At 38.1% G+C, this 21,965-nt stretch overlaps 1 protein-coding gene and 1 long non-coding RNA gene across 2 annotated transcripts; one reads left to right on the forward strand and one right to left on the reverse strand.

The window, feature by feature from the left end:
• Window positions 1-195: 195 nt before the first annotated feature.
• LOC135089174 (uncharacterized) lies at window positions 196-8,470 on the reverse strand. Its single transcript, XM_063984486.1, has 5 exons — window positions 8,302-8,470; window positions 3,789-3,842; window positions 3,386-3,582; window positions 2,588-2,743; window positions 196-2,246 (listed from the first exon to the last, which is right to left on the reverse strand). The coding sequence occupies exons 3-5, from the start codon at window positions 3,579-3,581 to the stop codon at window positions 1,801-1,803; spliced, it is 798 nt and encodes a 265-aa protein (XP_063840556.1). The 5' UTR covers window position 3,582; window positions 3,789-3,842; window positions 8,302-8,470; the 3' UTR covers window positions 196-1,800.
• A 1,786-nt stretch (window positions 8,471-10,256) lies between these two features.
• On the forward strand, window positions 10,257-12,685 carry LOC135089175 (uncharacterized). The gene is made up of 3 exons (XR_010261404.1): window positions 10,257-10,397; window positions 11,409-11,528; window positions 12,015-12,685. It is a non-coding gene; the product is annotated as an uncharacterized LOC135089175 (long non-coding RNA).
• The last annotated feature ends 9,280 nt before the right edge of the window (window positions 12,686-21,965 follow it).

Here is a 21,965-nt window from a genome sequence, read left to right on the forward strand (position 1 = left end):
TCTCCGTGTTTCAGTGACTGCATGGTGCATTGCCTGGCGGCCGGGTAGACTATTTGATTTAGCGGGCAGCTCAAAATTTTGTAGCCTATATATATGTATGAAGGTTGCGAATATATGGATTATCATTAGTAGGCTACAGATGAAATATAACAACTAAAATTAATCAAGGTGGATGTATAATGTTCTGGACTGACCTTATTTTTACTATTTTATTTTAAATTTAATGTTAACAAAAGCATATAATTAACGCCCAGAATGCCATTTTTAGTAATGTATTATCACGTGAATTCAAGTACCAGATTTATGCGTGTATAAAATTACTAAAGAAATCACGTGATTTCTTTTTCCAGTTATTCACGTGAATCTGGTAACCAGTTATCCATGTGGAAAAGACGTGGAAATTTAGTGAATACTTGCGTACTCAAGATTTCACCAGAAATCCATGAATAATCCACATCGAATTCACGTGCCGTGCCCATTGGGGTGCCACAAGTGGGACTATAAAAGGTAGAGAAGAATGGGCAGATCCCCAGCCTAGTGTCACCCTAAACAGTAGAGGTATATAGAACAAGAGAAAGACAGAAATGGCTATGGGAAGTAAAGGACACCAACCCTCACTCTGACAAAGAGTCAGCCCACCACTCGGAAAAGTAAGAGAACGTAAAAGAAAATGGACAGAAAGCAAAGGGAAATGAGAAGGGAAAATATGTCAAGCGGTAAAAAGACCTGCTATGGCCTAGTAAAAGAGATCCTCACCCAGGGCCAGAATCAGTCGCCTCTTACGGCACACAGCCGACATGGAGAGGGCTACATTCTAGTATCTATGTAGCCCCAGGGGGAATATATGCAAAGAATACCAGGCCTGCCACAAGTACACAATATGCTTAAAACAATACAGACCACAGTTGTCAATGAAATTAAGCATTTTGTGAATTGATACTTGTGTAGCTCCATACTTTTTCATTTACGTAAAAATACATGGGAACCTAAGTGGTAGGCAAAAGCAAAATTATAAATTAAAATGTTATATCTATTACTAAATTACAAAATAAATCACTGTTAATAATACTAGTTTGCTTTTATAATCTGAGATCATTAATATCATCTCACATAAATATCATGAGGTAATATCCCAATCGGTTCAAATTTTACAGCAGTAAGTCTCTCTCCACATCTTAAAACCATTCTTAAGCTTGAATCCCATAACGACAAGTTGAAAGAACCAGGACCAGGTTAGCGTGGTGGCGGGAACAGCTTGTCTGAGGTTCGGTTCTCGGCGGTCCTGGTTCTTTCATTCTTAAGCTTCTCTAACATCCCCCCTTATACTGTTTACACATCAATAAATTTTGTCATTCTGATAGAAAAAGAGCTTCTTTAAGAGAGAGAGAGAGAGGGGGGAGGAAGGGAAATGTACACATAGTTACAATATATAAGGTCATCTGTGTACAATCAGTCATGAGATAAATTTACCAGCATTTTTTTAGTAACATACAAAATGAAAATACTTTATCTAGTCATACCCACTGCCACCAGAAGTCGAACCCGGGTCTCTTGAGTGAGAGCCAGGCAGCAAGACCCCTACACCACAGTGGTGTAGTGGTCTTGCTGTCTGGCTCTCACTCAAGAGACCCGGGTTAGACTCCTGGTGGCAGTGGGTATGACTAGATTTTTCACTGCGCTATTGCAGTTCATCTTGGTATGAAAATACTTTACTTCACCAAGGTCATGCATGAGACAAAGATTGGTTTGTTTTAACATTCTTGCAGATCTTAACTGATTGTAAGTACCATTTTACATCAGCTAATTTTCATTTTTCAATTTTGGAGCATTACGCAATTTTGCTGCAACTATCATTTGTATTTCTGTCACATTTGAATCTGAGAACTTTTTAAGCACGTCACCTTGGTCATGGCTTCTTCTTCGGTGAGGTGTGTCATGGTGTCTCCTGTCATGGTGGTCAAGATTGTCACCTCGATCATGGTTTCTTTTTTGGTAAGGCGTGTCATGATGTCTCCTGTCATGCTGGCCACTGCCATCACTGTTGTCAGATGACTTGGATGTCTTGCTGGATACCGAATCTTTTGTTGCACTGCACTCCATCATCCCATGGGTTCTGGTGGACCGCATATCCAAAGACACCTTAGGAGGAGGTGTTGGAAGTACAACCTGTGAAGGAGCAGAAGCTACCTTATCTTGAGAGGTTGTGACCTGTGGCTTCTGTGAGGCTGGCTTCATGGGGACAGCTTCTGTGGAAAAATCATTACATATTACAAAGACACGAAAAAAAAAAAAAAAACTGTGAAAGGGCTTGGTGTTGGGGGCTGTCAAAGACAAATAAAAGGAGTCAGTGAATAGTCCGGGGAAACCCTTCACCTGTAAATGTTTACAGTCAGACACTTTGTAGACAAAAATGAGATTGAAGAAATTTGCTAACCAAACCACTTTGTGTTTTCCCAGCTATCCCCCACCTCTCAGTTCTCTCAGTTTGTCAATCTAATTATTAATGAACAATAGTATTGCTGTTGTATTCACTGTTATGATTTTCTTCTTTCATAAATTGTTTTCAAATATGACCAGGTATGCCTACCATGTAAGTTTTCACTGCTGACAAAGTCATCAGGCAGATTTTTCTTACAACGTTTTCTCCTTTTTCTCATGAGTAGACCTTCATCAGGATCACTGTTGCTCTCAGAACTCTCCACCGTAGATGTCAGATGGTAGGTATCGCATTCTTGAAAACTATCTGAGGGGGAAAAAAATAAATTAAAAAATATATATATATATATATATATATATATATATATATATATATATATATATATATATATATATATATATATATATATATATATATATAGCGTTGATGAAGTTTCTTGAAATACTTGGGTTATGAACAAGACGTACTCAGTACCATAACTTTATTTTGCACTAAGTTTCGCCACTCAGACTGCTGGCATCTTCAGTCTAATAGAATAAAATACATATTAAATTTACAATTACACCAAAATACTTAAAATATTATAATATAAGATTCCACACCAATACCTCTTATATTAGCCTGAAGATGCCATCAAGTCTGAGTGGCGTAACGTAGCGCAAAATAAAGTTACGGTACTGAGTACATCTTGTTCATAACCCATATATATATATATATATATATATATATATATATATATATATATATATATATATATATATATATATATTGCATACCTCGACCACTGCCCATCTCAGGCGCCAAACATTTCATTACCAGCCCTAAATTTTTGTGACATTTATCTCAATCAGGTACAGCTAAAAGGCAACAAAAATGAGCATTTCTGAGGTGAATAAACATGAAAGTGAACGTCATCCAATAACAGCAAGATAATAGTAAAACACCAACCAGAAGTGATCTTCACTTTTTTCAACATAAACTTTCTCCATGATGCAGGGTCTGGTTCTTGCTGATTATGAAGGGCATTCTCAGCATTAACTCCTTGTGGCCAAAACAAGGTTTGGTTCTCTTCTAATACCCAGCTGGATGGCACCACACCCTCTTCTTCTTTCTTACCCTCCAACCAAACTGCTCGTTTCCACATTCTAAATATAAAATATAATTAATCAATGGGCTATGTTCATGCTTTGCATATTTTGTTTCATTAATAACATCAGCAGTAAGATATTCAAGTACGAATAATACAATATTTAAAAGCTAGGCATGTTGGCAGTTTTACCTCTTCAGATAGGTATATGACAAGAATAAAAACCTAATTTCTATATTTTAAATGTAGTATAGAAACAATTACCCATGTCTCAACCTGACAAAATCCTCTTCATAAGCCGAAGAGCAGCACTCCGGGCTGTACTGGCACACAAGGCACAAGGGAGACGAAGAGGAGAGTGAAGATGTAGATGAACAGTTTTGAGATAAAGAACAATGGCCATAAGAGAGATACATAACAAATACAACTTGTGTATGAAGACTAAAATCCTGCAGATCTGAAACGTTTTGCTTAACTTCTCTTTAGTAAACACATATCAGTCATGAGAATACACCATGTACAACTGCCCACCTAACTGGAAATGTCATGTACAACTGGTACTAAAACAACACCATCTTTGTATGGCAATTTTATCACCTTTCTATGCAGCTGCTCTAAGTGAATTACTTTCTTTTTTAAATTACTCTTATTTTTCATAAACACAATGTTAATGAGTTTAGAATTGCATGGTTCAGTAAAAAAAATTTCAGTTTGGCTTTGACGAAGAACATCACATTCATAGTAGACATCATTTTTTAGTTTCCTAAGGAACACAAAATCTTCTTTTTTTAACATGAAACAATTATTTTTGTATTTTGTAGATATATATATTCTGTGATTAGCTTCTGTCACTTTTGATTCATTAAACATTTTCTTTTCTGCAAGTCTTTTGAAAACTTGAGAAACTGGATTGTTTGATGACCTCACTAACTGCTTTATTTTGTGAAGTTCATTCTCGTATGGGAAAGCACAAATGTCATTAAGGGAACACTGGTAATTCTCTACATCATCTACCAAGTGAAGAAGATTATGAACATTATATACAATAAAACTTTGACCATATATATCTCGACACTGTTGTACAAAACACTTAAGTAATTCTCTTGCATATGGTAAGTAAGAATTTCGTATTTCATCATTGGAATTCAATAAAACTGATAAGGACACAGTAAGCAAAAGACTGTTTTTGTATATAATATCAGGAACAACATCTTTCAGGACAACAATACTTGTGTATAATATATACTGTCTAAATTCGGTGGCCTTCCAGCGATCAATTACGGCTAGTGATCGTGGCTGTCTAGCAAATTCACTTGGTAGTTTGTTGGAAAGACTCTCTAAAGAAGAAGAAATTAAACTTATTTGAAGCTGAGAGAGTTTGCATTTCTTAGAACCTCTTATGAGGAAAAGTAGCATTCTTCTGGTAACACCAAGGCAAATCATATGCATGTAATCCAGTGGAAACCCTTTCACGCAAGATATTCCATACTGAATCAAAGGACTTTTTCCTAACTGATGAGAATCCCTGTACTGTTCCTGATTGAATTTCTCATCAGATCTTTCATTACAGGGTTGTGCAGAGTCTAATACAAGAACATGTGATTGCCAGGTTCCTTTAATTTCACATCTCTCACATGAGTAATACCCATTGTGCCCTTTTATGCATTTGATAAATGAGCGTGCAGGTGCATCACAAATAAATGCAACTATTCTTACTGCCAGTCTTTTCCCTTCAAAAACTAAACCATTTTCAGAAAGTTGCTTATATTCTTGAAGAAAATCTTCCAAAAAACTGTCAATAGAATCTGGTTTAGTCTTTCCACAATACAGAGCAACTAATGCTGGCTTAAAGCAGCTGAACTTTATCAGTATAGGCCAGAACTGTTCATTGCTTGATTTATGTAAAGGAATACCATCTATGTTTACACTGAGTTTAACCGAATCATTTTCTTTTACAAATGCTGGATGAGTCTTCAATATATTTTGCAAACATGAACCAATCCCAAAATAATAATAGTGTCCTCCACATTTTTCTAATACCTCTACATACCTTGGAGTTTCCATCAAAGTGCGTGAATCTTTAGGTAGATTATGCCCATTATTCCTCAACAGCTCCAATAATTCATTTGCTGCCTGGCGTGTAATGTTATTTTTTGATGCCCATAAAGCTAATCCTTCTTCAAGTGCCAAATCAGATATATGGTGGTGACTCTCATCATCTGTGCTTAATTCTTCTGGTGCAGTTACTATCAAGGGGGATAAGGATGTACTTTCACAACTGTCCTGGTCAGAAAAGCTTAAAGATGGGTCAGAGTTATTATGGTAAAGTTTGGGAATTTTGGTGTTTTGATGAACCCAGTCAGCTTCCTCTTCACTACTACTAACCAACAGTTCCTTGAGCTCACGTTGTATCTGCCTGTATCTTTTATGGTAAGACATAATTAATTGAGAAGAGACTGTGATCAAAAGTCAGGGAAAAATAGGAGAGTTAGAGTAGTGGTTTAGTACTCTGAAAGATAACAAATGAAATATATTAGTTTAGAGTACACAAAAACAAATTAAAGTAGTTCTGCAGTTTACACAAAACACAGAGTAGCTTAAAGATTACATACTACAACACAAACGAGCTCAATGATTACACACAACACAAAGTAGCAAAAAATTGCCTTCTGAAGAGAGTTTCAGTATGACAGTGATATAGGTGATCAGTCAGACTTTAAAGATTCGTAAAGTAAATTTGAAGCAGTACATCATGCATAGATAGAACATTCAATAAGACATTATATATACATACTCACTTTAAGTTGTCTCAACAGAGGGAAAGAATTAATGGATGGAGTAGCTACCACCAGTTACAAGTTGAGGTTGATCCAGCCCATACAGTAGCAGGATACGCTCTTCCTGAAATTAATTGTTACTAATGGTCTGTCTGTGCAAATTTCACATCACATCCTAGTAAAATTAATTTCCTAAGTTTGAAAACATTCTATCTGACCTCTTCAAAACTAGTTACTATTCAGTAACTGATAATTTACAGACAAAAGTGGTTTTACCACTACACACATGAAAACTACTGCAGGTATATTAACAGGCTTAGTATGCATATGGGGAAGTAGAAATAATACCAGTGATGTTTCTGGCAGAAATGCCATAAAGAAATTGCAAACACTGCATTTTTAGCATAATGCATCCCAGTTAAAGAAAAATACATAGCTATATACATTTTCGTTGTCACTAAATTCATAACAGTATATCATGTTAGTAGTACTATAAGGTGTATTTCTGTATTTTATTATTAATAACGCATCATAGATCACTAATAACCACACAAGTGAGAAGTGAAGGGATCAAAACCCTCATGGTAATTGTGGGTCTTGCCAAATTTGCCCTATGTGGCTTCCTCCACCCTAAAACTCCGTCTTCCCGCCACGTCTTAAAGTTTGTTGGTGCTGGGAAAACGAGGAAAAAAACAAACCAGTAATAACGCCGAGAAAGGACTCTACACTTTTACCCATAATGACTACTTGAACAAGGAAGGGGGTGGCAAACCCTTCCTTCCATTTTGGCAGGTAATTTCTGGAAAGGTTAGGTTAGGTTAGCTTAGGAAATCTTGGGTTTGGTTAGTGAACAATAATTAAGGCAATCATCTAAACTTTGTATATACTTGGCCTAAAATATTTTGCAGAATTATTATAGCAGAGGTCAGATTAGGATTTTCGGGTTGAAACTACTTTCTTTTTATAGATTTCGATGTGCTATTTATAAATTGGCAATTTTTTGGTTCGTAAAAAAAATACTTGCCCCTCACCACCACCCCAATACTTCGAATCAGGTTAGGTTAGTGGGTTAGGTTTGGTTTGGTTTGGTTAGGTTATTTTAGGTTAGGTTAGGTGGGGAAATGAAAAAAAAATTGCCTTCGCCCTGTAATTTAGGTTAAGTTAGGTAGGATAGGTTATTTTAGATTGTTTTAGATTAGGATTCATTAGTTTTAGTGGTAATATTTTACTTTAGCTACACCAAAAGATTACCTTACCTATGGCCTTGTTTGCCTTACTGGAGTCTTACATTATGGTTAAGGTTTCTATAAGTGTCCCCGCCGGGTCTCTATCCCCATTACAAGGTAAGATATTGCATTAATTGAATTAATATTTATCTTACTTTACGGGGTTCTCGAGTGTAGAGGTGTTAGACCTGTTTGATAAATGGGTGTCTTAATGACAAAAGATCTTCGGCCATGTATTCAAATATAAATAAGCGTTGTTCATTACCCCAAAACCGTGGCAAGACGGCCAGGTAGGCGAGTGATATGTGGCGTTAGGTTATGTGCACCCGACTATCCCTTGATGTTTGTACATACTTTGGGTGTATAGCACACTTTCCAGCCATTTCTTCAGTTTATAGTCCTCTGTTCTTTTAAAAAAATTCCGGGCTGGCGTGCTAGCCATTGTGGGGTTCCCTCGGGAGCCCAACCAGGTAAGAACCACTCCACTCAGGCCCCACCCCACTCCACTCCACCCCGGTAGGGTCATCTCTGGATAAGAGGTGACGAGCACACCTATCACTACCGTAGGGCAGACTGGCGTCTTCTCGCACAGCCGCTGCAACTCACATAGCCCCTAGAGCAGATGAAGAAACACTCTAGGACTAGATTCACTGCCGCCTAAAAATTCTTGTCCAACACTCTCTCCAATCATGCTCTCCCTTTCCTTGTACACTCCACTGACATCCTACACTTTGCCCACAGGTAATCCTCACACTTGAATACATCACTACATACCTGCTATTTGCTAGCACAGCCACGAAAGGCTCCAAAACAGCCTGAGACTTCCTGAACTGTCCCTGTCTTTCCCACAGTTTTCGCGCCAACGGCCGAGGCTGGCAGCCTGGCACGTACAAGGCAGACCATCCGAGCAGCGCGTTGCGCAAACTCCCTCGCCCTATTATTTTAGCTTACTATGGTGATAATTCCTTAATATATTCCAACAATGCTACCCTGAAATCTATTTCATAATACATAATATGATTACTTTGTGGTTTGCCAGCATTTACGGACAACAATAGAGAAAAATTCAAATTCAAATTAAAATAATTTATTGATGTAAAGAAAATAAATACATCAGAGAGAGAGAGAGAGAGAGAGATGAATACTCAATTTAATCTCCGTGTTTCAGTGACTGCATGGTGCATTGCCTGGCGGCCGGGTAGACTATTTGATTTAGCGGGCAGCTCAAAATTTTGTAGCCTATATATATGTATGAAGGTTGCGAATATATGGATTATCATTAGTAGGCTACAAATGAAATATAACAACTAAAATTAATCAAGGTGGATGTATAATGTTCTGGACTGACCTTATTTTTACTATTTTATTTTAAATTTAATGTTAACAAAAGCATATAATTAACGCCCAGAATGCCATTTTTAGTAATGTATTATCACGTGAATTCAAGTACCAGATTTATGCGTGTATAAAATTACTAAAGAAATCACGTGATTTCTTTTTCCAGTTATTCACGTGAATCTGGTAACCAGTTATCCATGTGGAAAAGACGTGGAAATTTAGTGAATACTTGCGTACTCAAGATTTCACCAGAAATCCATAAATAATCCACATCGAATTCACGTGCCGTGCCCATTGGGAAGAGCCACGAGGTCCACCAAGGACCACGTGGGACCGCTAGGGACCACTTTCGGATTTCCACCAAAGATATCGTTCCGCTACCCCTCTGCCCTAACATCACTGGCGAGAACATAAAATTATGGCCACCAGTGGCATCCTCCACCTAGACCCCAGCCTGCCTGAGGAAGTGAATGGATCATCCATTCCTATACTGCACAGATAAGCATTTTGGGATCCCAAAATTTTTGGTAGTTTAGTTAAGTAGGTAGTCCCACCTCAGGGTCTTCACCCCTAGAGAGAGAGAGAGAGAGAGATAGACTAAATAGCTAAATAATCTTTTTCGGCCTGGCTTCCATCTTCTCACTGTTATAGTAAAGGTATTCATTCATTTATTCGCTCTCTTTCACTCAAACGAAATGTGTCTCACCACATCAGAGAGTTCATAAACCGAAACCTGATGGATCAGACCCTGAGCGCCTTTATGGCAAATTATTAAGCTAAACCACAACCTGAATGGTAATCTAATCAACACCCATTGAATTCAGTTGAACCAGCGGTGCAAGGCGAAATGAGCCATAAGCAACAAATGGGGCAACAGGCGACTACTCAAATAACCAGCAAATAAGAACAACCTAAAATTAAATCCACAAATATGTCTGACAAAATCTTATGAAAATCCTTGGCAGCAAAGCAAGGTTGGGTAACAAGAAATACTGAAGCTAATACTCCGTGACCAACTAACTCTAGGTAAATTGCAAAAGTAATAGAATCTTTAAAGAAAAAAAATGAAATAGCTATCAGACTACTTTTAATCAGTTAGAAGCGTTTAGCTTCTAACTGAGGAAAATTCTGAAGGCTATTACCAAATTATTTCAGACTGAACAACAAGAAACAAATTATAGGGAACAGTTAACTGTTAATCTGGATATCACATCCGCGTTACATATAAGCACAAAACTCACATTTCATGGAGAAGGGTTCAGTGACCTTGCCGTAAGCGTAAAAAAATTGGGGGGCACGTGTCTAGTATGGCTGTAATAGCACTCGGGAGTCTGGAGAAATTCGACATTTTTAAGTCCAGCAAACTCTGCACCAGTCAGGGGTAAACATTGAAGTGATTTTCTGTTGTTTATAACTGGGGTTTGTGGGTTGCCTCATATTAGGATTTCATGGTATCTATACACCAGATCCCTTCAATCACTTGCTGCCACTGGCGAGGCCATTCGTGTGGGCACCAATTACGACTTTCCACGGTAGGTTCAGTTACACTTCTGATAGAGACTCACTGTCATTTATTAATATGGCTATCTAGTGGAGGAAGTTGAAGTGAAAAAAGTGCCAGTGTTTGGAAGGAGGAAAACTAGCTATGTGGGTTATTTAGCTACAGCTATGTTTACGATGCGGCATTGAGATGTGAAGATGTTTCATACCTTTTATCAACGAAGCCGCTAAACTGTACCGACCTCCATTGGTCTGGGAATATCAGCACCACACCGGTAAGGCATAATGGTATAATTTATGAGCTCCCTCATTAGGTTATGCTAGGTTAGGTTAGGTTATGCTAGATTAGATTAGGTTAGGTTATGCTAGGTTAGGTTAGTTTATGCTAACCTAACCTAGGTTAGGTTAGATTAGGTTAGGTTATTCCAGGTTAGGTTATGCTAGGTTAGGTGGTATGGTGAGAAACAGCAAGTCTGATAGTGTGTGTTGTATTATTCATTATTTACTTAGAAACCTTTGTAGAAGTAAGTGTGATGATGCTGGAGGTGTGTAGTGGGGAAATAGGTTAGGTACTAAGGCAGGTGTGGTGATGGTATGTGGTTGGGGCAGCAAGTGCCAGACATAATTTTGTGGTGGCGGTGGTGGAGGTGGTATGTGATTGTGTCAGTAGAATTTTGTAGTGCTGCGTGGTAGGAGCAGCAAGGGCCAGACAGGTGATGCAGCTGTAGTTAACTTGTATGAAGCCAGTGATTAAAAAGTTATAACTATAAGTTAACTTGTATGAAGCCAGCAATGGAAAAGGAATAATTATAAGTTGGGTACACTGATGGTTATGGATTAGTTAAAGTTAAAATTTCTTCAATATAATGACCAATATTACTCATGTTGCATTACTCTTGGCAAAAACTTATTGTTTCTTTGCAAGTTACTAAAGCTTTTGTAACTAACATTGTATTTTAAGCTGCTTTTAAGCATCATATATAATCTTTGTGCTTATTTGTTATAAAATAAGAAAATTTTTGTTGATATAAGTAACTTTTCAGCCTTCATGGAATTCCAGTGAACCATAGAACACAAGGTGTGTAGGGAGAGGGTCTTCAGAGATTGGCTTGATGCACTAGATGTTTACCTCACCATGAAATCCTGCATCTTGTAACTCCTTGGTAAGTAATCTTTCATTTGCTTCTGTGTATGCATTTTCACTTGATGTGTATGAAACTTCAAAACTAACTATTATGTTATTCAATTATCAAATTATATTACCAATTTACTTTTAGTGATAATGCATTACAAGATTGGTGCTAAAATTCTTTAGCAAAAATTTTGCAAGTAATTGTCAGCATACCAGTGTCACCTATGAAGTACTTTTTTTTTATTACACTATATTTTCATGTTTGTCTTCAGTAAATATAAAAGTTATTAAGCAGATTTATTTGAAAAACTAAATTATTTCTGTATAATATTAAGATTTTTCTTATGAGGCAGAAGATTAATCTTTATAAAAATTATATGGATTGGAAAGCAAGGTGAAGGTTAATTTCATGAACAAGAAATGGTATTAGAATAATGTGATGGTTAATTGTTTATGAACAAGATTTTTATTTTATTTTATTTATTTTTTTATTTTTTCCTGAATTAATCCTTTACAGGTGCTTCTATCATTCCAAATGATTCTAGTTATCCTCTGGAGCCCTTTTCTAATGATTCCTGAGCCAGCCAAGAAATTCAGGCAAGCATACCTAGAATGACCACACAAAGACATGTGGTGATACAGCAAACATATGGAACACCAGAATTCAGATTCTGCTGTTGGTATGAGTTAGGCAGCACCTTGCAGTACCACCCAGTTAAGTGCTCATAAAGCAGCTGTGTATGCAGTTACACAACATGTGCATCCAAAGAAGAATTCCCCTGAATGAGCCACTACTTGATGATGATGATGACTATAAAGCTTAAGAATAGAGAGGAAGCATCCAAGCTGGACTTGGCTCACTGCAGAGCTCTCAACAAAAATGTGTTTTCTTAGGCTTTCTCTCTCTCTCTCTCTCTCTCTCTCTCTCTCTCTCTCTCTCTCTCTCTCTCTCTCTCTCTCTCTCTCTCTCTTGATGTTTTATGCCCATTAAGGACAGCATCTAAGGAGATGACCTTGGCAGAAGAGCCTCCATGTCTTCCAGTTGAAATCTTCCTTCCTCACTTGTTCAAAGTGCTTTTTATCTCACATGCATGTACTACCTTAACATATCTTAACATCCAAGTGCCCTTCCAGTCTTTTTATGTGCTCATGTATACTTAAGTATTGTCAAAATAAAAGAGAAGTTTAGTTTATAGATTTACTTTCACCCAAAAAAAATTTTGCTTTATGTACTACACATAAAAAATATATAATACAAAGAAAAATAGTGAAAATCTTAAGAGCAACATGTTAATAATCTATTATCACATCTAAAAGAGAATAATCATACATTATACACAAACAAAATGTTTTTTGGAATTAATCTTGGCATCAATTTCTGCCAGAGAATTGGCTATAACTTCCATTACATTACAGTCATGGCTTCCATGCAGATGCTGAAAGTAGAGTTTGTTATGTCCAGTTGGCCATCCAACATATCCAATGAAGCCCTCGTGTTCCTTGTCTTGGTGAGGATGCCTTGTTAGATCTCTTGTCACAGGGGTTGGGGGATTAAGGTTAGGATTAATAGATTTTTTTTTTTCTTTTTTTTATTAAAAAATTTCATTAAATTTTAGGGAATTTATTTAAAGTGGGTACTGAATTACTTTTGCTTTGATTTAGTTTACTGTTCAATTTAGTTTTGATTTAGCTGTTGTTAATAGATATAGAAATACATGTATTAGATTAGCTACCACCAGTCATGGCTTTTGCCTAATAATTCTGACCTTGCTTTATAAGGTAGCCTTTTAGCTGGAGGTCTATAAGGCACTGGAAAAACTCCATGACAACCAGATTGAGTTTTGTTGATGTTTAGCTTCTAAATAACATATAAAGTTTTCAAATTATTTTTCTTACTTCTTATTTACAATGATATTTCTAAAAATGAATTCTGTCAACTTGGGGTTGTGGAACCTCCTATACTGGGAACAATGATAACTAATGAGCTCATAATAATAAATTTTAAATGAATCTGTTATAACAATTAATTGTTGCCTTAATTTTTGGTAAAAACATCCTATTTGTGTAGGTGTTACATTCAATTGTGTGTGTACCTTATCAAAGAACAATGTCCCTAATCCGTTTACATTCTAAATTTTGTTTCACCCTCCTCAAAAAAAAAAATAAATAAATAAATAAAAAATAACTAACTGGCAAAGAGAATTTTACATCCTTCTCTCTGTGGACAATGATGTCATTTAGTCTCTCACATAAATAATTAATACATATAGATACAAAACTGGTTCTTTTCATACGAACAACCCTTAAACAATCCAGGGTTTCGGGCCCTGACAAACATACCTGTGGGCAACAATGTCAGTTAGCCCCTGATGCCGAAATCTCGTGCCCATCATTATGTACTGGCTGCCTTACGTCCCAGGAATTAGTCCTCCAACTAAGGATAAGACATAATTTTGCAATATCCTTAATAGTTTAGACCCCTTCTACATTCACAAATTATTCTTGAACATTTTTGCTAATGGTCCCACATACTTCTGGATTCTAACACTGTCTAGTAATAATTTTTGATCTAAATATTAACAAAGAATTTCTCTCAAAATACATAATATTATCAGTTCTGGCATATTTCCTCTTAATCTACAATGTTTTGTGATAGGGATTTTTCATGTGACTGGCCCAGGAGAACCTAAGAATATGGCTATTTTCTAGCTGTCTTTTAAACCAAAGGATATTACTCTGGTCCATCTCCAAATATCAACAACTAATGTAACAATTTGTAGCTTACAGTTTCATTTAATTTTCTTGTTCTAAAATTTTACTGATTCCAAAAATATAAACAAAATTTTGTTTACATAACCAAGAAAAGTAAATTTTTATATTCATGACCATTCCTTTAGGCTATACAATTTATTTCATGGGGATTATTATTATTTGGATGGTATTGTCTTTTTTTTTTTTTTTTTTCTTACTGCTATTTTGACCCATGATACTCCAACATCTGAGGAACTGCTAGGCCTTCTGCCCTGGTTGCATGTCACCTGCTGGGACCAGCAGTAGGCAAGATGGCAAGTAGGCATGATGATGGTAATTGATATTGAGGGCTGGACAGGGAGAGTGCAGAGTGATGTGGGCTGTACTGCTGACAAAATATGGACAGTGGCTTTGCTGGCTTGGCTCTGGCTGAGGTGAGGACAGGAGGGATGATTCAGCCACAGCAGCAAGTGTGGCTGAATGACAGAGCAAAACATACTGTTCCATGTATGTTCTAAGTAACTCCATATCTTTTTTCTTCTCAGCAATTAATGCTCATCTGCATATGCAGATGTCTAATTTTTTTTTTTTTTCTATAAGAGTTACCGATCTAAAGGCATCTCAGGAGTGATCCCGAGCCATATTAATTTTTAAACACGTTAATTTTTAACTCGAACAGTACTATGGAAAACATAAAAGAAATAAAAGTTACTCATCAAATAAAGTATTTAGGAACAAAAATAACAAATAAGAGGAACTTTCTGCTTGAACATAAGAAAAAATACTATACAAGAAGCAAACAGATATGCAAACATGATACCATCCATCACAAGAAGAAGCTGCAATAAAATTCTCATAGGAACAATATATTGGGAAAGTGTTGTTCTACCACTAATAATGTTAGAGGGGAGAAGTGGTAAACTATACAAAGAAAGAAATAGATACAATACAAAAAATGGAAAACAGAGCATACAGATATGTAATGAATGCCCCAGTCTATACCCCAAACAGTGCAATGTGCAATAAGAGGAAAAATAAGAGCATCATCTCACACAGCAAGAGACATGAAGACCAAACTCAACTATATAAGACACATTATGCAAGGCAACAATACATTACTAAAAACAATCTTTGAAGATATAATGGAAACCTCGAAAGATCCATGGATAAAAACAGTTAAGACATATATGTTAGAAATAAATATAGATGTCAATAAAATAAGAGAAATGAGAAAAGAAGAGATAAGTAACAAAATCAAGGATTGGGACACAGAATGCTGGGAAGCAGAATTAGAAACTAAACACAGTTTAGCTATATACAGAAAGTATAAAAATTAAATAAAGACGGAGACAGCAATTTATAACACCTTACTACCTGACTTGCTGTTCAAGGCTACAACAAATATCCTGGAGTTAGGATGGAAGAGTTACCATAAAAATGAGGAAACAAGCTGTCCTCTATGTAACTACAATGAAGAAAACCTAGAACATTTTCTGCTATATTGCCCAAAACTACAAAACATCAGAAACACAACAAGACTCCTCCAACAACCCTAGCACACAAATATATTGGAAAAATTCTTTGATAAAGATAATAAATAACAAGAATATAAGAATATAATATCACTCTGGAAAAAAAGATCTATTTAATAAGACAAGCAGCAGCGACAGTAGAAAAAAATTTAGGGGTGCTGTCGCATGGGCAATACCCCAAAATACGAACTGAACAGAACTGTAGCATCAAGACCAAAATCAAGATCAAGGAACTAGTCTAGAAGACATAGAAACAGATTGGGTGAAGAGTGAGGGAGGAGTTATGCAAGGCTGTATATTGTCACCAACCTTTTTTAACTTGTATACAGAGGAGTTAGCAGCTAGAATGAGAAGAATGAATCTAGGGGTAAGTGTGGGGAATGATAAAGTATGTGTGCTTCTTTATGCAGATGATGTAGTTATGAGTGAATGAGCAGATGAGCTTCAAAGTTTGTTGGATGTTGTGGATGGGTATGGAAAAGATTTTGGAGTAAGATTTAACAGTGAGAAAAGCAAGGTAATGATTGTGAATATGTCAGAGGATAAAAGTAATGTGGTATGGAGACTTGGAGAGAATAAATTGAAACAGGTGCAAGAATACAAGTACTTAGGGATGTGGATGAGTCCTAGTGGGTGTGGAAAGGCAAAAAATGAAAAGATAAGTATGGTAAGCCAGTGGGTAGGTCAATTGGGAAGTGCAGCAAGGATGAGAGCAAGTAAGTGTGATGTGTTGAGAGAAGTGTGGAAGAGTGTGGCTGTGGCAAGTATTATGTATGGTATGTGTGTGACTGCATGGAATGAAAGTGAAATTGATAAGTTTGAGGTGGGCCAGAATAGAGTAGCAAGGATGGCACTGAGTGCATCAAGGTACACAGCAGTTGAAGCCTTGAGAGGTGATATGGGATGGAGCACCTTTAGGGAAAGACTCACAAAAGCCACACTTAGGTACAAGATTAGGCTTGAGAGAATGGATGATGCAAGAATAGCAAGGAAGGTGTTCCTGTGGAATGAAAGTCGAAGCAAATGGAGGAAGAGGTGCATGAGAACGACAGACAGGAGTGGATTACAAGTTGTGTGGGCGATGAGAATGGCTGGGTGGAATCAAAATGAGCGTGAATGGGTGATAACAAGAGGAGGCAGAGTGGAAGCTGAATGGGATGTGAGAAAATGGAATAATGGGATAGATAAAGAAGTTAAATGAGTCGGACTGAATGAATGAAAGAATGAGATGGAAAGAAAGAAGACCCTGTAATGGTACAAGGAGAAAGGGGCCCCGAGGTATGTAAGGTGGTATGATGGAAGCCTGGGGGTGGTGATCTCTTCCTAGCGAGAGCACAGTGTATGGATGTGAACGCAAGGAGTTAGAGATGGTCTGAGTCCTGCAACAAAGTGTGCCAGATGTGTTGTAGTGCTGGAAAAATAACTATGTATATTTCTACTTTTTTTTTTTTAGGCTAAGGCCCATGTAATGTGCGGGGATGACCAGAGTCTCAGTACCATGTGACTAACCCCCCCCCCCTTCCCCTCCTCTCCTCAGTGTCCTTTTGTCCTTGCTTTCCCCCCCCCACCTCTCAGCGTCACTGTGTTGACCACTTCTATAACAAATTTACCCCGTGAATAAACGTAATTTCTCCTGCTTGGCCAGGTTATAGAGGCGAATTTTTCACCTAATCCCAGAGAATGGGGAGCCCTTAATACGATAAAATTAATTCTATAATGGTAAGGTCTTAAGCCAGCTCAAACAAATCCCAGATAATTACGCCGCGCCAATGAGGTTGACGAATCTAATAAGTCTTCTTTGCTTCGCCGTCCTCTTACCCCTGTTGCTACGCAAGCCAGGAAGAGATACCAGACTTTGACTAATTCCCCAATTGATTTCAAAAGTCCATTGAATTAAACTTCTTAAAGTAACAACTATAAAGTAAACAGTAACTTAATTATTCATATTTTTCATCCCTGAACTCACAACCTAGTCGCTCCCCCCACTAAAAACAAAATTATAACTCTTAATAAATTTCCCCATTGGAAACCTTTATCCTTAGTTTCCCAAAATTTCCTCACAAGCAAAGCCAGACCCTCTCGGATTCTCCTCAGGTGAGCATGCAGTCTGATAATCTCCTCCTCCATTCCTGTAATATTAAGTAAGTGTTTGTTTAACAATAATTTTACTAAAGCCAGACCCTCTCGGATTCTCCTCAGACCCTCTTGGATTCCCCTCAGATATTCCTGTTGATAAACTATTTCTGAGTGGATAGATATTCGCATTTTTTCGTTTTTTTTTTTTTTTTTTTTTTTGTTGGTTTTCTCCACGTGACTAGTGAAACCACCTGGTTCGAGATCACCGTGTGAGACTGTCCTCAGGTCTATACGTACTTTTTTGGTTATATTTGTTATTTATTTATTTATTCTCTGGTCTCCCCCGCAATTCAGTAGTCGCGAAAATATCTCCATCATAGTTTTTATGTAACTGAAGAGTACGCTACCATTTATTTTGTATTTCTGAATTATGTAACTGAAGAGTACGCTACCATTTATTTTGTATTTCTGAATTCCTTTCTTATTATTATTATTTTTTGGATTATTCCATTATCAATTAAAAATCTATAAAAGTGTCAATATTTGTATTTCTTTTAAACCAGTGATAGGATTGTGATTATCGTCTGCCACAAGGGAATTTTTTTTTCCGTGGGCACTAAACTGGTGGCAGCGGTGGGATTTATTTCGCGACTAACCGAAAGAGGTGGAGACTGGAAATAAGTGGATGAATGGGGAAATGTGCCTGGGGGGTGTGTATAGACCTGAAGGACATAATTGCAGGCAGTGGTGGCTACCGATATGTGTTGACTATCGTAGATCACTTTAGCCGATTTGTGAAGTTCTATCCACTGAAAAACAAACTATCAGAGGGAATTGTAGAGGCGCTGCAGCAGTACATTACTGACTTCGGGACTCCTCACTTCATCGTCCTGGACAATGGGGGCGAGTTCACCTCCCAGATCTTCCAACAATTCTGCCAGCAACACCTCATCACCCTCTGTTACACCACTCCCTACCACCCGCAAGGGAACGCCATCACCGAACGACTCCATCGCACGCTCAAATCCATCTTGGCTTCCATGTGCCGAGGTTACCCGCTACGGTGGCCTTGCCTACTCCCTGTGTGTCAGGCCACTATGAATGCCGCCGTCCATACCAGTATCACCCAACAACCTTTCTTCGCGTTTTTCTCCCGGCATGCGCCCCGAGTGGTGGGTGCCAGGCTACCCGCAGTTGATGGTGACGAGCAAGACGTGGATGTGGTCCGTCGGCTGATCCGGGAAACACACGAGAAAATTACTTGGAAATACCGTAATGCGGCCAACAGGAAACGCAAGGAGCAGAAGGTAGACATTGGGGCGTTGGTGTGGGTGAAGCGAGAAACTACAGAGTCAGGAGTGTGTAAGAAACTGTTTGTTCATTGGGACGGCCCATATAAGGTGGTGGAAGTTTTAAGAGGAGGCGGTGGTTATGTGGTGAAAGACCCTTTCTCGGGAAAGATGGTGCAAAGAGCGGCAGAAAAGATCAAACAGTTTCACAATGAGGAAGAGTACGTAGTTGCGGCTCAAGACACAGTGTTCCAACCTGATATAGAAACTGAAGTGTTACCGCCTAGAGTGCGTAACCATCCCAGACGCTATATTGAGGAATGTTAATGTCGCTGGAAGAACGGTATTGAAAAGAGCAGAGTGCTTGGGGTAAATAGAGTCCTCCCCCTTACTTTTGCATGGTCTGGCTGGACTGGTTGTAATGAATCGTGGTATGACGGGTATGTGTACTATGTGAGAGGTGATGTAAGAATTTGAGAAGGAATAAGGAACCACTTTAATTCGCAGACTACTACTGCACTCGACAACCCGTTCGGGCCATACTGTGGTGGATTACTTCAGGACGTGGCGAGCACTTCGCGTAATCATCTGTAGTATCTCGTGGTGTGAGTGAATGTGTGGATGAGTAAATGACTGTTCGAGTGGAAGGAACCGAGTACTGGGGTGGCCGAATCTCGTTTCAGAGAGTGACGGAGTGACTTAAGGTTAATTCCTCATACCACAGGAGGTCAAGAGGCTGGTTGGGGTGGAATTTCTTTTCTTCCTTGAGATGAGAGAAAGAGCCGAGTTATGTCTCCAAGGGACATTGTGGTGATATGGCCCACAAGCCATTGTATGGGAGAGAATGTCAGAGTTATTTCCCGACAGCGATCACGTGCAGTTCGTCAGCCTGGCTTGGTTGTGTGGTGGTGAGGGGAGGTTCTAATTACTCGGATGTGAAGGTGTTATTTTATTTTTTTTGGTAAGGAGAAAAGAGAGGTGAAAAATTCTAGAACGGATGAAAGGCTCGTGTAGTGCTGGAAAAATAACTATGTATATTTCTACTTTTTTTTTTTTAGGCTAAGGCCCATGTAATGTGCGGGGATGACCAGAGTCTCAGTACCATGTGACTAACCGCCCCCCCTTCCCCTCCTAATCCTCAGTGTCCTTTTGTCCTTGCTTTCCCCCCCCCCTCTCAGCGTCACTGTGTTGACCACTTCTATAACAAATTTACCCCGTGAATAAACGTAATTTCTCCTGCTTGGCCAGGTTATAGAGGCGAATTTTTCACCTAATCCCAGAGAATGGGGAGCCCTTAATACGATAAAATTAATTCTATAATGGTAAGGTCTTAAGCCAGCTCAAACAAATCCCAGATAATTACGCCGCGCCAATGAGGTTGACGAATCTAATAAGTCTTCTTTGCTTCGCCGTCCTCTTACCCCTGTTGCTACGCAAGCCAGGAAGAGATACCAGACTTTGACTAATTCCCCAATTGATTTCAAAAGTCCATTGAATTAAACTTCTTAAAGTAACAACTATAAAGTAAACAGTAACTTAATTATTCATATTTTTCATCCCTGAACTCACAACCTAGTCGCTCCCCCCACTAAAAACAAAATTATAACTCTAATAAATTTCCCCATTGGAAACCTTTATCCTTAGTTTCCCGCCGATTTCCTCACAAGCAAAGCCAGACCCTCTCGGATTCTCCTCAGGTGAGCATGCAGTCTGATAATCTCCTCCTCCATTCCTGTAATATTAAGTAAGTGTTTGTTTAACAATAATTTTACTAAAGCCAGACCCTCTCGGATTCTCCTCAGACCCTCTTGGATTCCCCTCAGATATTCCTGTTGATAAACTATTTCTGAGTGGATAGATATTCGCATTTTTTCGTTTTTTTTTTTTTTTTTTTGTTGGTTTTCTCCACGTGACTAGTGAAACCACCTGGTTCGAGATCACCGTGTGAGACTGTCCTCAGGTCTATACATACTTTTTGGTTATATTTGTTATTTATTTATTTATTCTCTGGTCTCCCCCGCAATTCAGTAGTCGCGAAAATATCTCCATCATAGTTTTTATGTAACTGAAGAGTACGCTACCATTTATTTTGTATTTCTGAATTATGTAACTGAAGAGTACGCTACCATTTATTTTGTATTTCTGAATTCCTTTCTTATTATTATTATTTTTCGGATTATTCCATTATCAATTAAAAATCTATAAAAGTGTCAATATTTGTATTTCTTTTAAACCAGTGATAGGATTGTGATTATCGTCTGCCACAAGGGAATTTTTTTTTCCGTGGGCACTAAAGTGTGACATGGGAAAAGATGAGACGATGGAACATGTGATGCTGGAGTGTGTGAAGTATGCCAGAGAGAGGAATGAGATGATGCAAATGATACTGGATGAGTTAGGGCATGATAGGAATGAAAGAGTGGAGAAGACAGGAAAGGAGTGGTGTTGCTGGGACTGTTTAGAGAGGCGAATGAAATGATTGAGGCGGTGAAAGAGTTTTTGGAGAGAATGTGGTGTGCCAGATGTAAGAACAATTAGTGTAGAGGATGCTGTTCGTTTTTTTTTTTTTTTCTTCCCTTCTACAGGAGTTGCCTATCCAAAGGCCTGGCTTAGGAGTCATCCCGAGCCACCTGTACCATCAAGATCAAGATCGCAACAGCAATCAAAGGGTTCTGGGAAGAAGTAGGTGGGGTAGGTGAGATGTTTAGTGTGAGAGAAGAATGTGTAACACTGGAAAGGAAGAATGCAGATGAACTGGATGAAAGAATCAGTAGGGATGAAGTGGAGAGGTGTGTGAGAAGGCAGAAGAATGGCAAGGCA

Source organism: Scylla paramamosain, chromosome 32 (genome assembly GCF_035594125.1).
Source record: "Scylla paramamosain isolate STU-SP2022 chromosome 32, ASM3559412v1, whole genome shotgun sequence".
Lineage (NCBI taxonomy): Eukaryota > Metazoa > Arthropoda > Malacostraca > Decapoda > Portunidae > Scylla > Scylla paramamosain.

What these genes read in the sequence shown, in the direction of transcription:
- LOC135089174 (XM_063984486.1), bottom strand. Translation starts at nt 3,581, where the DNA reads ATGTGGAAACGAGCAGTTTGGTTGGAGGGTAAGAAAGAAGAAGAGGGT. An exon ending in AAAAGTGAAGATCACTTCTG is followed by an intron (nt 2,744 to 3,385) that starts GTTGGTGTTTTA and finishes TTTCCCCCTCAG; the next exon opens with ATAGTTTTCAAGAATGCGAT. An exon ending in CAGCAGTGAAAACTTACATG is followed by an intron (nt 2,247 to 2,587) that starts GTAGGCATACCT and finishes ATTTTTCCACAG; the next exon opens with AAGCTGTCCCCATGAAGCCA.